Source organism: Seriola aureovittata, chromosome 15 (assembly GCF_021018895.1).
Source record: "Seriola aureovittata isolate HTS-2021-v1 ecotype China chromosome 15, ASM2101889v1, whole genome shotgun sequence".
Taxonomy (NCBI): domain Eukaryota; kingdom Metazoa; phylum Chordata; class Actinopteri; order Carangiformes; family Carangidae; genus Seriola; species Seriola aureovittata.
Window position 1 is genome coordinate 23,551,133 of NC_079378.1, and position 16,622 is coordinate 23,567,754.

General features: G+C 46.6%; 1 protein-coding gene across 5 annotated transcripts in view; it reads left to right on the forward strand.

Moving 5' to 3' along the window:
* Positions 1-16,494, forward strand: part of fam222ba (family with sequence similarity 222 member Ba) — a 33,690-nt gene extending 17,196 nt beyond the window's left edge. For 4 of the 5 annotated variants that reach the window (XM_056397165.1, XM_056397162.1, XM_056397164.1 and 1 more), the window contains exons 2-3: positions 7,126-7,253; positions 12,742-16,494. In XM_056397165.1, the coding sequence (XP_056253140.1) occupies positions 7,172-7,253; positions 12,742-14,441 (1,782 nt within the window). In that variant the 5' untranslated portion in view covers positions 7,126-7,171 and the 3' untranslated portion in view covers positions 14,442-16,494. The remainder of the gene's footprint in view (positions 1-7,125; positions 7,254-12,741) is intronic. The other variant, XM_056397166.1, reaches the window with a different exon arrangement.
* Positions 16,495-16,622: the final 128 nt, after the last annotated feature.

Here is a 16,622-nt window from a genome sequence, read left to right on the forward strand (position 1 = left end):
CTCTCGCAGCAGGCCTGTGCAACACTGGAAGCTGGTTTTGTGCGTTAAGCCCTTTTAGGATGATTTGTGAGAGTCAGCGCTTGCACAGTGCTTCCTAGCAGAGCTGCTCTGACCCCAGCCCCCCCCCCCCCGCCTTAAATCAGTCCAGCCGCACTCACAAAACAGGCCAGGTCTGGTTAATGCTGGGTCACTGATATGGGTCTGGGTGGGTCTTTTCTTTTGGTGTTAAACACAGTGTATAGGCCAATAAGAAGGAGCTGGAAATACAAAAGGAAGTCATTATTCCTGCAGGGGGAAGTGGTGTAAATGCACAGTTGCTTGTGTAATTCCTAAGCATGAACTTTTGTGTTCTTTGTGTGTGTGTGTGTAGATATATACATTCATGTCTACACAGTATGTATTTGTGTGTGTGAGAGAGAGAGAGAGAGATGGGGGAACAGCTGCATTGATTTGGTTTTGTTTGCTGAGTACTCGGAGCAGAAATGTAAGCCGTGGGAACACCTGGAGAGAGAGGAAAATGGGAGAAGAGGTGGTGGTGGTGTCAGCTCTGCTGTTGGCTCTGTACCAAGCATACATACATACACACACACACACACACAACACACACACACACACACACACACACACACACACCTCTGGTGTGTTAGGGTAGCCTGGGATCCCAATCAGCAGCACTTAACAAAGCTTTCCTCTTTCTCCCTTTAATCGCAGGCTCAATTTGTCACTGGGGTGTCCAATTTCTGATAAGCGCTTTGACTGAGAGAGGCGAGGTGGGTGTGGGGAAGAACACAAAATGGATGCACCTGCTAACAAATGAAATCAAACCACTCCATCTTCATTTCCCCTTTTTCCGCCAGCTGGAACAATGCTGCCGCGCTTTAGCTCCCAGCACATTGAGTTATTTCCCTCTAACCAGGCAGAAGGCCTGGCTGACTTACAGTCAAATAATTAGAAAAGGCTCAGAAGTCTACTTTTAAACCTGTGATGGGCACCTGGGCCCAGTTTCAGACCTGAAGGGAATTAAATGTACAGTAGTTGGCTAATTGTATTTTCAGAGGATTTATTTTGTTGGAGCTGGAGAACGTAAAGATGGAAACAGATCTGTTGACAGCATTACAAGGCTCTCACCATTTTTGTAGTTCAGAAATAATTCTGATTACATGTTTGATTGTACATTGCATCTTTGCAGTAGATCAGTGCAACACAGGCGCATCTGTTTGTCCACGAACCACAACTATGAGATCTATAACTGAGCAACATGATAAAGCAGCTGCTTTAAGTCTGTTGAGCTGCACATAGTCTGACACACACAGAAGATTTACTGTAGCTTAGTATCTGTATATCTGTGTTGTTATAAACATGCCATCCCGGTCCTGTACCAAACCCCAGAGTCGTCTGGCATTTGACACGGCAGCATGTGACTCAGCACATTGTAGTCTGGTGTGATTTATATGGGGATATGTGAAGATAACACAGATGTGGCAGCACCATCGACATGAAGAGAGCAGTGTTGATCTCATATGAGTGAGCGTCATCCCTGAAGACTGTTCTCTGTGATGCTAACCTGCATTTGAGCTTCTCCTTGTTTCTCTGCTGTTATATCAAAAACATCATGCTAGTGTCGTGTGGTAGACGGGAGGCTGAAATATCTCAACGACGATTGCCATGAAACATTTTACAGACGTTCATGGTCCTCAGAGGATAGATCCTGATGATTTTGAGGATTCCTTGACTTTATATTTAGCACCACCAGCAGGTCAAAGTTTTCTTTAGTTATCCAGTGAAATATTTCAAGACCTACTAGATAGATTGGCACAAACGTTTGGTTTCCCCAAAGCTCAGATTCACTTTTGTGGCTTTAAGTGACGTGTCGTAGCGGTTGGATGCAATCAGGATGCACTGTCATACCTTTGGGGATCCCTTTGTGGAAACTCCCATGAGCCTCTGCTGTACACTGTGCTAAGTGCTCATTAGCAAATGTTAGCATGCTAAGACACTAAACTAACCTGCTGAACACTTGCATGTTAGCACTGTTACTGTGGGCATGTTAGCTTGCTGACGTTAACATTTCCTGTTAACATTTCCCTCCATGTTTTCTACTAAGGCTGTTTTAGCTGCAGAATAAGCCTCCGAACATTATCACGGACGACTTCAGAGCAGCCTCTGATTAATTTGACTCATTTCATGTGTTAATCATTAATTAGTGTGAGATGTATTATGAATGTGAGTAAATCAAATCCAACCTCTAGAGCTGCTTCATGAGATATTTGCTTTTTTCTTCCACTACATGTCAGATCTTCTTTTTTTTTTTTTTTTTTTTCCTCCCTCAAGTGGTTTAAGAGTGTCATGTCTGAGAGTCGGCTGGCGTTCTCCTCACTGAGGCATGCCCAGCTTCTGGCTGCACTCTGGATGGATTTTCAGCAGATAAATAAATAACTAGGCTGGCACTCCTCACTTTGGATCCCCTCTGTTTTGGCAGGCCATCCACACTGCATTTTCTATCAGGTGTAAACATGTCTGTCAAACGGCACAGCCAGGGACCTCGGCGTTTTGGCATTCATGACGCCATGCATGCACCGCTGCCAGCACTTTCTGTCTGCCCGCCTGACCTTGGCCAAGCTTGACATGACTGAGCACACTTAGCTCTACCTTCCACATTTGTAGGGCTCTTTGGGAAGCCAAGTGGGCTTAAGTGGCTGTTAGTGAAACTGACCCCAAGTTGAAGAATGGACCTTGGCTGCCGTCCTCGCAGCGCTGACGTAGTGGATGGGTAATGACCATGACATAGCTCTGGCAATAGCGATGGCCCGGCCAGGCCATGACACTCACTGCCTGATATCTTCTCATCCTCTCATCTCGCCACCATTACTGTCATCTTCTCCAGTGTGAGCAGCCGTGGACGTGGTCCAAGCGGCCGGGCCACAGGCTCCAACACACTGATGTAAAGACAGGACAGGGGGAATGAGGTCACTCTGATAAGATAAGGCCTCATACTTTGAAGTGTGCTTCCTTCTCTTAGTTTCATGGTACACGGCTCCTCTAAGAGCTTGTGTTCTCATTGTGAAGCCAGCGTTCTGAATCTGACACATTTGCGAAGAGTTATCCCATCCAGCTGCGGACCATGTATTATTCTAGGGGCACGCTGTCTCTCTTCACTCCACATCCACCATCTCACCTTAGGGAACTGTCACTTTTTCATCAGTTAGTTACTGAGTGTTCATGCAGCCTCATGGTTCTTTTGCAGGCCGCTCCCTCCCTCCCTCTAAAGAAGAGGAGTTTCAAGTAGCTGTCTTCCTCTCTCCCACTCTACTGCAGCAGTTTCCTTGTTTGACAGTTTCATCCCTGACACACTGAGTCTCGCAACTTGGAGACCACTATTTTACAGACTCTTAGTTTGTGTGCGAGTTGGGTTTGGATTGGTTGTCTTCTCTTTGTTTTCACCCCACACACACACACACACACACACACACACTATCGTGGCCGTCTCGCCCTTTCTCCGTTGGTGTGAGATAACACCCGGGGGTTGACGAGAGGATCTCTGCTGACTGAAAAAGCAAACGGCCTGTTCCTGTGCCTCGGGATGTGCTGGAATCATCAGGATCCATTGTGTGCGACTGTGAACCAGCCTGTCGTAGCCTAACATGCTCGTGCCCCTCTGCTAGCAGCAGAAATCCCTTTCTGCCTGTGTTGTTGGTAAAGCCTGACGGGCTAATGAAGGCCATACCAAAGTGTTATTTCTTTGTAACATGTTCAAGAGCCAAGGCTTTTTCCCCTTCCTTTTGACAGAATGCTCTGGCTTGGTATTCAAGGGTAAAGAGCTGTTCTCTTCTTCCCGCTCCTTTTCTTTCTTTACCTCCCATTCAGAGACTCTGCTTGCAAAGAAAAGTAATTTCACCCTCTCTGTCCCTGAGAGAATCAACACAGTGAAGTTGCATTGAATTTCCACTGCAACATTTTTTCTTGGCTCTATTTCAGACCCATAACCTGGGGGTAAACATGCAATTAAAATAACAGCAGCCTGCTTTCTCCTCCACTCTCCTCTCCTTCAGCCGTTAGCACAAGCCATGTACAACATGGTGACTTGGTTCTCCTAATTGGTTTTTCTTTTAATTGGTATAGAAAAGCTGCTAATATTCAACCAACAAGCAAACATACTTTCTCACCTTGTTTTTTTTTTTTCTTTATAGTTTTTCTCCACTAATATTGTTGTACACAACTTCTAATGAGCTTATTTTTAGCTTTTCCTCATGCATTACTGCTGGTGGATATTTTAATAGACGATTTCCTATGCAGTTAGCCTGATGCTATTCCCAAATTTCTAATAAATGCAGATCCTAGCTGATGGAGTGGATATTGATCAAAGCATTCTGCACATGAATGCAGTAACTGGTCTAATTTCCTAAATGGTTTCCATCTATCCTTGTCTTCCTCTCTTCTTTGCAAATTTTTTTTTTTTTTTTACTTGCAGACAGCTTTCTTTTTCTCCTCTCCCGCTGAGGAATGAAAAGAAAATATAGGTCAGCTTTTATGGGAGCAATTTGACACATGACACAAGCCATGTGCATCACTTGCTCAAGTCCTGCTTTGTCTGCTACGCCTTTATTTGTCTATAATGAAAGCCACACAGTTATTCACACACTTTTATTACGGTTCTATAAGTAGCCGGTGGAGACTTGCCGAGTCACGGGGGCCCCCTAATACTCTGAGAACCCCGTGGTGTCTGTCTGCATGGGGCTGATAGTGTGAGACGCCTGGCTAAACTCCACCAAGCCAATCCCTGCTTCACAAGCCTGCCCAGCTGGCCCGGCCTTCACAGACACAACTTTGTTTCCACTCAGGACAGGAGGGGCTGTGTCTCTGTGTGACAAAGGCTGCTAAGCCACGGAGGTAGACACCTACCAGGATGGATGGATGGACGGACGGACGGACAGACGGACCCCCTGCCTGGTGGTCACAGGATAATTAAAACCAGGCACCTCCAGCTTTTAGTGAGCTCAGTCTCTGTCTGGACTCTGTCAGGTGTAGTCATCCTGCTATGGATACAAACAGTGTAATGTGTTGAAACCCCCCCCCCCTGTGTGGGGGTGTTTGCCTTTGTAGAAAGCGACAGTGTTTGGCGTGTGATGTATATTTGAAGTCGCTGTGGCAGTGGAGCTGATAAACGAGTCAGTAGACGTCAGGCTTCTGTCTGTCGGGCTTCATCTCCTCCTGCTCTCCGCTGTAAAGCAGAGTGTCAGCTGGGGCATTACCATAGGCTGACCTTTGCCGCTACACTCCCCACTGCACAGTTTTCTGACATTCAGGGGCGCTGTGGGGGAGGCAGGAAGGGGCTGGGCTGGTGGGCTGTTGGCTGTTTTTTTTTTGCCTGTAGTGTTCTGATGTGTGTGTTCTTATAACAAATGAAGTGACAGTTTATGCTGGGGTTTTTTTCGGGGGTTTTTTCCCCTCATCATTTCATTCTCCTGCCACTGCTTTGCTTTTGAAACCCCAAGCAAAGACACTGTTGTATTTGATATTTACTTTTCCTCCACCCCAAACCTGCCTGTTGTCAAAGAGATTGCTGTTATCTTTGTGTGAAATCTTGGCACCCTGATAAATGAGAGAGGGCTGGAAATCTTGCCTGCTGACATCAAGGCGCTATGTACCTAAAATCCTTCCAAGGCCGAGGGAAAAGAATAACATATCAGGCCAATTAAAGTTAATGCATGGTGACACGCTGAATCGAGGGCAGGGATTGCTGCCATATGGCGGTCCAGGCTGTAAATCAGAAAGCAGGGGAAAGAGAGGAGGATGAGAGGAGGATGAGAGGAGTGGGAGGCTGGGCAACAGAAAGGGTGACGCAGCATCAACGGCACAAAACATCCCCAAAATCCTCCGATCTGTCTCAAGACCGCCGCTCCACCGCACACCAGTCTCCTCCCTCTCTCTACCCTTTTCTCCCTTCCTCCCCTCCCCCCTACCCCTGCAGCACCCCAAGGTGCAGCGCTCTCAGGTATCTGTGTAGAGCTGGCAGCTTCATTAAGGCTTGTTTTTTCTCCTCTCACTGGGAGGATTTAAATGAGCTGTCATCCTGACCTTTTTGAGCTCCTGCTTTTTAAAGAAGGTTCAGGCACCCCACCACCCCAAACCTGCCATCCGTCTTTCTCTCTTTCCACCTTTCTCTCTCGCTTTGTCACTCTTTCCTGCACTTGTCTCTTCTCCCTGCAGGGGGGAAGACACTTTTAAGTCATCACCCTGCGGCAGACAGGCATGCCAAGGTTGTTTTGTGGGTAATTGCCTCTCTCATAGACGCTGTTTGTCTGCACACACTTGCCGCCCTCTTCTGATGCCACGCAGCAAAAGGGGAAGGCACGGACTCTGTAGACTTAATTTGCTCCCTGACTGTTCTTCAGTGCTGATTAAGCAAGCATCTGTGGTGTTTTGAATACAGCAGTAAGCCAAGTGGAGCATGGCTAACGCTTTCTCCCTCTCTATTACATCAGGTTATTGCACAAAGTGGCAGGCATTTATTGGAGCTGTAGCCCTGTTCGTTCATTTCTCCTCACCACATCCTGAGCCGGCTCCATTGTTTAATGTCCCCAAAATAAAGGCCTCTGTGAGGTCTGGAGGACTGCAGTATCGATCAGAGACTCACTAACTTGTCAGCTCCAGGCATCTTGAGTGTGTTCTTTTCGAGTGTACAGGAGTCATTAATTTCCTCCGGCATGGTCTGGTGGAGACGGGGAGGTAAAGCACAGGTAGCAGGGTCCAACTAGCTGACTAACATGCAGGGCGAGGAGGAGGAGGAGGAGGAGGAGGAGGAGGAGGAGGGACTGAGTCGATTTAAAGCTGCGAGCCCCTCGGGCCCAGTCTGCCCGTTTTACTTCAGCTGTTTGATGTTTAATTGAAGTTGTTATTGGCATCAAATGTCACCTTACCTGATGCTCCAGGTGTGAATCAGTTTCTAATTGAAAGGTAACTATGTCTCCCTCAGCCCCGAGCCTCCGGGGATCGGCCACAGAGTTCTATTAGTCCGGACCCAGCCTCTGTATCGCCACGCTCCATGTGCTGCCTCGCAGTTATGTCTGACTGCTGACCACCGCCCCCCTCTCCCCCCCCCCTCTCCCCCTCTCTCTCTCTCTGCAGTGTGAGGAGAAGTGTGTGTCCCATGTTGCATTAGTGTCTGTGTGAAATGCTGGCCTGTCTGCCGGGGCCAGGTGACCTCCCCCTCCAGCTTCTCCCCCACACGCAGATGAACACTGGACTTCAGAAATGTAAGTACTGATCTCGAGACACACACTCTCTCTCACACACACACACACACACACGCACACACACACACACACACTATTAACTACCACCACCATCCCACACAATAAACCAAGCTGTTACAATCCTGCTGCCCACCCCACGTCAGATCCCCATGCCAGCCCTGGCCTGGTTCTCTTCTCCATCTCTGTGTTAAAACCAGAAAGAGAGAAAGAATATTTTTGTGCTCCAGGACCACAGATCTGTCTTCAAGGGAAATGAGGATGAACTGCGCCATTAATTTGCTGATGAACAGTGAACTAGCTCGCTCCCTCCCTCCCTCCCTCCCTTATCGCCCCTAAAGATCTGTCTGGTCCTGTGTGCTTACTACAACATCATCGCCACACTCATGTGTTACATCTGATCGTCTCAGTTACTTTTCACCATCAGGAAGAGTCAGCTACTGTCAGGCCGGCAGACAGATTGTGCCTGAGTGGTTTTGCCCTGATGATCCTGTAATGTGAGTGAATTTAAGACACAATCTGCTGCCCCGGTTTAACAGCAGACTAGTCTGAACTGGCCCAGTTAACTCAATGTGTCTAAATTGTACAGCTCAACTGCTGACAAACTCAGACCCTGTAGGGTGTGAGGGGCGGCAGCACTGTCTATCTCTTCAGCCTAAACACGTTTTAACATTTCACAGTTTTTAAAAGTGCAAATGATCATTTATTCCTTTTTATAACTCATTCAAACGTAAATCCATGTAAATTCTTGCATCTACGTCGTACCCAAGAAAATCAGTCCCTTCCCAGACATTGATCGTGGCCCATCCAGTTGGTCAGCCTTGTTTGTTCAATCATGAAAAGTCTACGTCTCCTTTTCCTCCTGCCAGTTTCTCTCTGAGTAGAACTCAGCCCCAGCCTGACCCATTTCTGCAGCAATTTTTTTTTTTTTGTAAAATGCTCCAGCTCATCAAGACTGTAATTTCAGAATCACAGTAATCAGCCAACCCCCAGGAGATCAGCGAGCGTGAGGGAGTCTGTTAAGTGCCAGCGTCTGCTGCCTCACTCAGGCAGACTTGTGACATGGTGCAGCCATCAGCTAGACAGTTTCTCTGCTCTTCCTTTATGTGACACACTAAGACACATCAGAGCACGAGGCGCAACTGGAGTTCAATTTGCTTTTCTGCCCAACACTGTAATCCATTTTGGTGATGGAGCATGCTTCCCACTGCACGGCAGTTCCTAGAAGTGTAATTTCAATCTGTTTTTTTTGTTTTTTTGTTGTTTTTTTTTTTTTTCCTCCTCGTCATTCTTTCATAATGCTTTTCCTTTTCATCTGCTCTTCAAAGTACTATTAACAGACATGGTGTTACATCAAAAGGCACAGAGCTGTATTTCATTTAGACTAAATCTTTTTTTTTTTTTTTTAATCAAAGTACCTCAGGAAAAAGCAAACAAAAAAGAATAAAACCTGTACATACACTATCCGGCCCCTGTAGATCACCTTCTGCATGTCTGCAGGTTGTGCAGCTGTCATATTTTTGAAGCGTGAGTTCCCTGTGCGCTGCCACACAGCCAGAACCAGGCCTCAGCCCTACAGTAACACCGCCGCCTCGCTCCTGGCTGTCCACGGGACTCATCGTCTCTCCAGAGCCCCGTCATTTACCCAGAACTGAAGATAATTTGACAGTTTAACTCCAGAGGAGATGTGCTTGACTGCTGTTAGGTGAAACTCATAGACTAGATCTTCAATACTCTGCAGTCTTTAGTTCCCAGAAAAAAAAAAAAATGTTGGAGATGGAGAGTTTACAAAATTAGCTTCGATTTGTGTGACCTCTGTCCCTGCAGCTACTCAGTGCACTGTAACGTGACGTCTTGCGTTACAGAATCTCGTCTTTTGACGTTTCCCCCTCCCTCTATTTTCTAAGAGCTCCAGATCGCCTTCTCTCCTGCGGGTGAGTCTGTGCAGAGTCGTTTAAAGTTACGAGCTTGCAGGTTGCTGTCAGAGACGAGGCCGGAGCAGCTGCTCTATTTATCATCAGGGAGTGACTGTGAACAGGCGCAGGCTGTGAAATGTAAAGGCTTGTCAGAGGAGTAGATCAGGTACGCTGAGACACAGCGGGTCACGGAGAAAACGGCTCATCCTCCAGGCAGGATGACTCGAGTGCCAGGAAGTGGCCCTGGGTCCTCAGCTCTTACAGGCAGAACAAACAGTGAGTACAGCTGGACCGCTTGGCTGATTTTCACATCTCAGTCCCAACTGAGATCAAAAGCAACCATCTCCTCTTCCTCTTTCTCATAATATTTTCCATTTTTCAGAGGTCTTGCGATGCTGATCTGTCAGCGTGGGACGCTCTGTTCAAAAGTCTGCTGAAATGTTAAGGAGGATTTTATTTCTTCATGTGAGAAAATTCATGTGTCTAATTTGACGCTGGAGCTTCAGACCTAATTTCCTGCTCTTGTGTGAAAATTGCAGTTTACAGCAGCATGAGCCCCTGCCCCCCCCTGCTGCTTAAACCTTGTTCAATGAAAACAGTAGTTTGAATAAAAGAAACCCTAATTAGTGCCTGCTGACTGTGCACTTGTGTTCTAGCTAGCTAGCTAGCAGCGGGGTAATTAACGCATGGCCAGACTGGCCTCTCTCCCCCGTTTCCCTCCCTGGGAACGTGCTTAGCTGGAGATCTGAGAGATGATATGCTCGTAGCCACCAGCAGCCGCCCACAAACTTCACTCATATCCTCATTAACCCTCCCTTGATGCTTTAAGCTCTTCAACTAATCCAGGTTTCAGGTTAAGGTTGAAATGCTAATAAGCTACACTTGCTCACTAGAACACATAATCAACAGCTGCCAGGACCTTAAACAGATGTAAACAGCAAGAGGTCGATTTTATCCACGGTTATGGGAAACAATGCTAAACCATGATTTACCAGTTTCATTACACATTTTACAGCAGTTTTGTTAAACTCTTTTTTTTTTTTCTGATTTGCTTTTTTCCCCCTAAAATGCCCGCCTAAGCTTTGTTAACAATGTATAATCCCTTTTCCAATTTAATGGATTGGTCAGTTTCCAGACATAGACATTGCTTTCTTTGCTGTTTGCCTGAGTCTCACAACTTAAGTATAAAACTCATTATACAAGTGCCAGTGGCAAAGAAATAACTGTTCCCAGTTTCATGCTCGCTGCTGTTTTTCTTGCTTTATTTAAGTGAAAGATATTTTTCTCTCTGTCTTTAAAACAGCACATTGTTTAATACTAAAGACACATTAATTTATAATTGATTTCATGTATATTATATTACATTTATACATCTTGTTATCATCTCATCATGTCCACAGTTAACGGGTTTTCTACTAAACAAAGCCTGCTTCATTTTATTAGACGCCAAATCTTCATTTGGTTTTTTCAGCTGATGAAAATAGGTATTAATAGCTCTGATCAATCAGTTTTGCTCGTATTGATTACCCCAACATTCTCCCTCCATGTTGGCTCAGTATGTACCCTGATATCCCCAACTCAGCTCATCTGACAGAAGGCAAACCCTGACAGATGTTACAGATGTTACAGATGAAACATGTAAAGTTACTGTGTTCTTCTGTACCGTTCATTCATGCTGTCCACAGTCCCGCTCTCATCCAGCAGATCTCATTCTGCTAAAATGGTGAAAGATGTTTTATTCATCGCAACAGCTGATGGTACTCTCTCCCACCTACTCACTCCCTTTCTAGAGCTACACTGACATAAGGTTTTGACAACGGTTGCAGAGGCTGCGCCAGAATCTTACAAGCTCTAAATATATCTAGAGAACTGAGATCGAACAAGTTGCATTAATCGAAGGGTTTTGTGGAGTTTCATGGTGTGTGAGCACAACCCACCAATAGCCTGTAAGCTAGGTGGGATGATTGGTAAAATCAAACTACCTTTGTATTTGTTTCATCTATGTCACTATGTGGCGCATCATTTCAAACAAGGTCGTTTATCATCACCTGCGTTTGACAGGTGAAGTCCATCCCCAGCACGTCTGTGAGCCTGTGTGCTGCTGTTCATTTATCTGTGTTTGCTTACCCTGGCATTTATTCAGCGACAGACATTAGGCCTCAGTGATGTCGGGTGTCGAGCTCCAGCTCCTTGGCCCAGACCCCTGCATTAATGAGGCTGCCATCAGCAGGCTGAACACTTAGTCACAGCAGCCCCCTGTGTGCCGCCCCATACCAGCCCTGCACATCGCTGCCCATTGTTTCCTGTTCACAAATAAAGCAGGAATTAATTAGCCAGTTGGCACGACTCTCGGTGCCGCAGTGTCAGCGCTCACAGTTCAGCTCCATCCCTCATCCCTCAAGCCCAGTCCGCCTTCTGTGAGACTGAGCGTAACAGCCACGGCCGCATGAAACCGCAGACCTCTGCCAGCAACTCAGACATTTCAAGTTACTGCTCACTCGACAACAGAGTGAAGGAGCTGTAGTGATGACATCTATTTTACCTGCACCGAAAATAACCCCTCCAACAAAACTATTGAGAAAGTTAGTGACCAGTGATCACTGCGCTCGTCAGTCTGAATGTTGAGGTGTAAGTGGGTCAGACTGACGGAGCCGAGGTGATCGGGACAGCGAGATGGAGGAAACCGGGGAGACGAGCCTGTCATTCTCCAAAGCCATTATCACTGACTCTCAGTGTGAGTGGAAAGGAGCACAGTCACGTTAAAATGAGACACAGTCACATCCACACGGACCGAAAACGGTACAATTTGTACAAGATACTGACACATTAGCCAACACCTGCATTTTAAACAGGCTCATGAATGAAACGCACCCTTGCGCTCACACATGCACAAACACATAATCATGTTCACATTGTCACTTTGACACTGTTAAATTTAACCACGGTGCTTAGCAGGTATAACGAATGTCTGCGAGCTGAGGCCTGGGAGGTGTTCCCGCAGATCAGAGCCGCTGCTGCTGCTGTGTCTGATTACTTGTCTGCTGTCATGGAGCTCTGCTCTCTGCGTCTATCTCTTTCTTTCCCTCTCCCCAAAGCAGCCACAGGGGACCATCGCTGCCTCGCTCACTCTTTGTTTATTTTGTGAGTCAGTAGCGAGCAGCAGCAGCACCCCCCCCCCACCCCCACCCCCCCAGCTGCATACTTATTGTTTGCCCGGATGCTACGTCAATTAAGGCCACTAAAAGCTCCTGACCTCAAAGTTACAGACGCGACCACAAAATTGGATTGTAGACTGGGGATGTGTTGGCCCAAGTAGTTCAGCTGAGAATGAAATCTTGTCTCTCGTGAGAGGAGCTGTGAGGGTCTGAGCAGGAAAACAGGGAGGTATGGAATATGAGAGCGCCCTCCAAAATCGGGTTCCTCTCAGCTGCTCAGATTACACTGATGTGCTCTTTTGTGGTATATACACTTCTACCTGGATTGTTATCTCTCTCATTGAGCCTCTTTCCCCGTTCTCTTTGTTTCATGTCTTCTGTCTCTGTCTTACCTCTGACCTGTCCTGTCCTCCGCCCCAGGGGACACCACACAAAGGATGAGATCCGCTCCATTTCCAACCCCTGCAGAATTGGATGCATATGCTAAGAAGGTTGCCAACAACCCCCTCACCATCAAGATCTTCCCCAACAGCGTCAAGGTCCCCCAGAGAAACCACGTGCGCCGTACGGTCAACGGGCTGGATACGTCAGGCCAGCGCTACAGCCCGTACCCGTCGTCTCAGGCCAGTGCCAAGACCGGCCTCCTTGCTATCGTCAAGGTGCCCACAGTCAAAGGCATCCTAAAGGATTTCGACGGCAGCCGGGCTCGCTTGCACCCTGAAGTCATCATGAACCCCCCCACGGGACCGTACCAAGTGGCTTCGACCAGCACTTTAAACCACCACCCGACTCTGCCGAACCTTCCCAGGTCGCAGCAAAGCTTACCCCTCCAACCGCAGGACCCACCTCAGACTCTACAGATGCCCCTCCCTCAGCACCAGGGTCACACCCAGAGCCTCAGACACCCTCCCCCCATGGCCCAGCACCCTCAGGGCCCACCCAGACTTCAGACTCTGTCTCAGCACCCAGCCCTTGGCCAACCGCAGGGGCCCCCTACTGTCATGCTTCAGCAGCAGCACCTTCAGCAGCAGCCGCCGCCCGGCCTGCAGGGGGGCAGAAAGCTGCCAGATGGCGATGCACCACCTAATGTTACCGTTTCTACCTCAACCATTCCACTCTCAATGGCCGCTGGGCTGCACCAGGGCCACCAGGCCGACTTGAGCACCATCGTGCATCAGATCAACCAGTTCTGCCAAGCTCGAGCCCAAGGCGCAGGAGCCACCTCCATGTGCGAGGGCCAGATCGCCAACCCCAGCCCCATCAGTCGCAACCTGCTTATCAGCGCCTGCTCCAGGGTCTCCATGCACAGCAACCCTGCCACCCCTGGCTTCCCCCCACCCAACTGCATTATTGGCGCTCAAGAGAAAGCCACGGCCCCGGTGGGAGCCCACCCTCCGCCCAGCGTGGCTGCTATGAACCACTTGCCTTCCAGCCACACTGATCTCAAGCAGCAGCACCACCTGCAGCAGCATCTGAATCAGCAGCAGCAGCAGATACAACACAACACGCAGCAGCAGAAGATGCGCTCTTGGAATCAGCACCAGTTGGCCCACGTACCCCACATTCAGAACGGTGGGACCCACCTCTGCAAGCACTCTTCCAGGGACCCCACCTTCCATTTTAAGGGCATGGGCTACCCTGCAGAGGTGTGTGTGGGTCAGCCTTACACACTGAAACCTCCCATAGAGAGGCCCACCCCCTCTCCCCCCGTCAACAACAACGGCATGCCCGGTCCCATGGCCCACTACACTAATGGTCACTACTTCCAGTCCCACATTTGGAACAGCAGCATCCTCCCCACACCCAACAGTGACAGCTCCGGGTCTCAGGACGTAGCCATGCCATTCCACGGTGCGGGCCCAGGGGGCTGCACCACGCTAGACTGTGGGCCCCCTGGGGCTCCCCATTACAGGCTAGGAGCGAGCTCCTCCTCCACCTCCTCCACCCAGACGACTCTGATGCAAACGGCAGATTACTTGGGTGGGGACTTCCAGACGCCCTACTTCCGCGATCAGAATCTAGGGTTGATGGGCAAGATGCAAAGGCCGACTCTGAGCAGGGTCGGGCCAGAGGTTGGGGATGGCAGAACCGCTCTCATCCAGCACCCAGGGTACAGATAAGCTATGGCCTTGTCTACACAACAGTTATCAAACCCCTTTGTTTAGTCTTAAGAAAGGAAACACGTGAATAAAACTAAATTGATAACTTAAACAAATGACCGCTAATGTTAAAGAGGGTAAATTAATATATTTAATGAAGAACAGTATTTTTTGTTCTTTTTTTTCAATAAATCTTGCAAGTGATCAATTGCTACTTTTTTTTATTTTTTTGTTAATGATGAGTGCTTCACCTGGCACTTTAGGGAACTTTTTTCATGTGCGTGTGTGAACATGTCTGTACTGTGTGTGTCATTCCCTCTATCACACTCGTCTAACTGTGTGCCTGGGTCTTAACTGATCCTGCGTTATTTCAACTTCAGTCCTATCAGTGAAGTTTTCTTATGCATGTAAGAAAGAAGAAAAGCAGATGGATCCCTGCTCAAACATTTACAGACGGGTGTTTTTTTTTTTTGTTTTGTCAGGAATTTTTTGGTTTTGTTTTATCAGACAAGTGACTCATTTTCATTTTTGGTGTTGATGCTCAGATCTCATATTAACTCCAAGATCAAACACAATCATTAGAGGACTTAACAGAGAGTAATGATCTTGTTACAATGCAAAGCTATCAGACACTGGAGACTACAAACCACAGCTTGCAGTATGCACATGTACACCGAGGTTTCATTCTTTTTAAATGTAATTATTTATTATTCAAGGTAGATTCCTCTCTGTCAGTTAAGGAAGCATGTAATCAAGTTGTTTGTACATAGTAAAGATCCAGCAGGGAGCAAATATGTTTAAAAAAGAAAAAGAAAAAAAAAAAGGTGATGCTCTGATCTGCTTTCAATGCTGCAACGAATTCAGGTGTTTAAAAAAAGACTTTTGTCAGTGCCAGGAAGGATTGGCAACAAGACGGCGAAAGGTTAAGTGCAGAAGAAGCTTAACTCTCAAACCTTAAAATGGCCAAAGTCAGGTTATCAAGGACACGCGGTTATGAAGATGTGCCATTTTGTTTTTGTTTCCTTTTTCAGATCATTTCTGTAACCATGACAAATGTATTACTTGAATGTTGAGATTCTTTGTTTTGAAGGAGACGACTTAGTGACGAGGACAAAACTCTGGAGTAGAAGAAATAATAGTGTTACTAATGTCATGTAGAGTCTAACCAGAGTTTTGATCCCGACAGCAGGAACTTAAGTGAATTAAGTTTTGTGTAGTTGCTACTGATTCTGATGTGAAGTCCGGCTGAAAAGACCAAATTGATCACTTGCAAGATCAGAGGTAAACAAAACTGACTTTTGAGTTTAAAGTGAAACAGCAAATGCATTGTTTATTTTATTGTACACTGGCTTACCTACTAGACTACTGTAACTTTAAAAAATGTAATGATTGTGTGTGTGAATGTTGCCTGCTGATGTGGGTAGAGTTCAGGGTGTGTGTGCGCGTGTATGTGTGTGTGTGTGTGTGTGTGTGTAAGAGAGAGAGTGTGTGTGTGTGTGTGTGTGTGTGTGTGTGTGTGTGTATAAACACAATGACGCCCATGTTTTGTTCACCTAACTCCCTAACAGCCCTTAAAAAGCCTTAAGTGTTTGGTCCTTGGACTTTCCTTTGCAAATGAGCATGGTTTTACTGAAAACCCCAAACAATAAGGAGAAAGAAGATGGTAAGGATACACAGAAACAGCATTTTCTTTTCTGGTCTTTTTAATTTTATGAAGTTTTGTTGAATAGACAGGCAATTCCTTAGAGATTCTTTATTATGGAAAGCAAGAAAAGGAGTAATATTTTGTAATTATATATTTTAGCAACGTGTAGTTACAGAGTTGTAACTTTTTTTTTTCCAAGTTTCAAAGCTTCAGTTTGCAGTTGTGACTATTTATAATACTTGATTTGCTTGTTATTTAAATTTTATTTTCTCCTTTGTTTCTTGTACTATTGCTGTGAAATGGAAGAAGGTCCATAAGCCTTTCTTTTGTGTCATTCTGTACGACAGATAAGAGGCAAGAGCGTGAGAGTTGTGCTACTCTTTTTGTAATATTGTAATAATAAAATAAAGTTCTAATTTATGCTTTGAATGAGTCTTAACCCTAGTTTGGATGATCAACATTATCTTTACATGTGTCAAGTGATTTGCAGTTTTCTTTTATTCGCTTCATGCATGAGCAGGTAGGTCACTATTCACACACTTATTTCTTACATAATC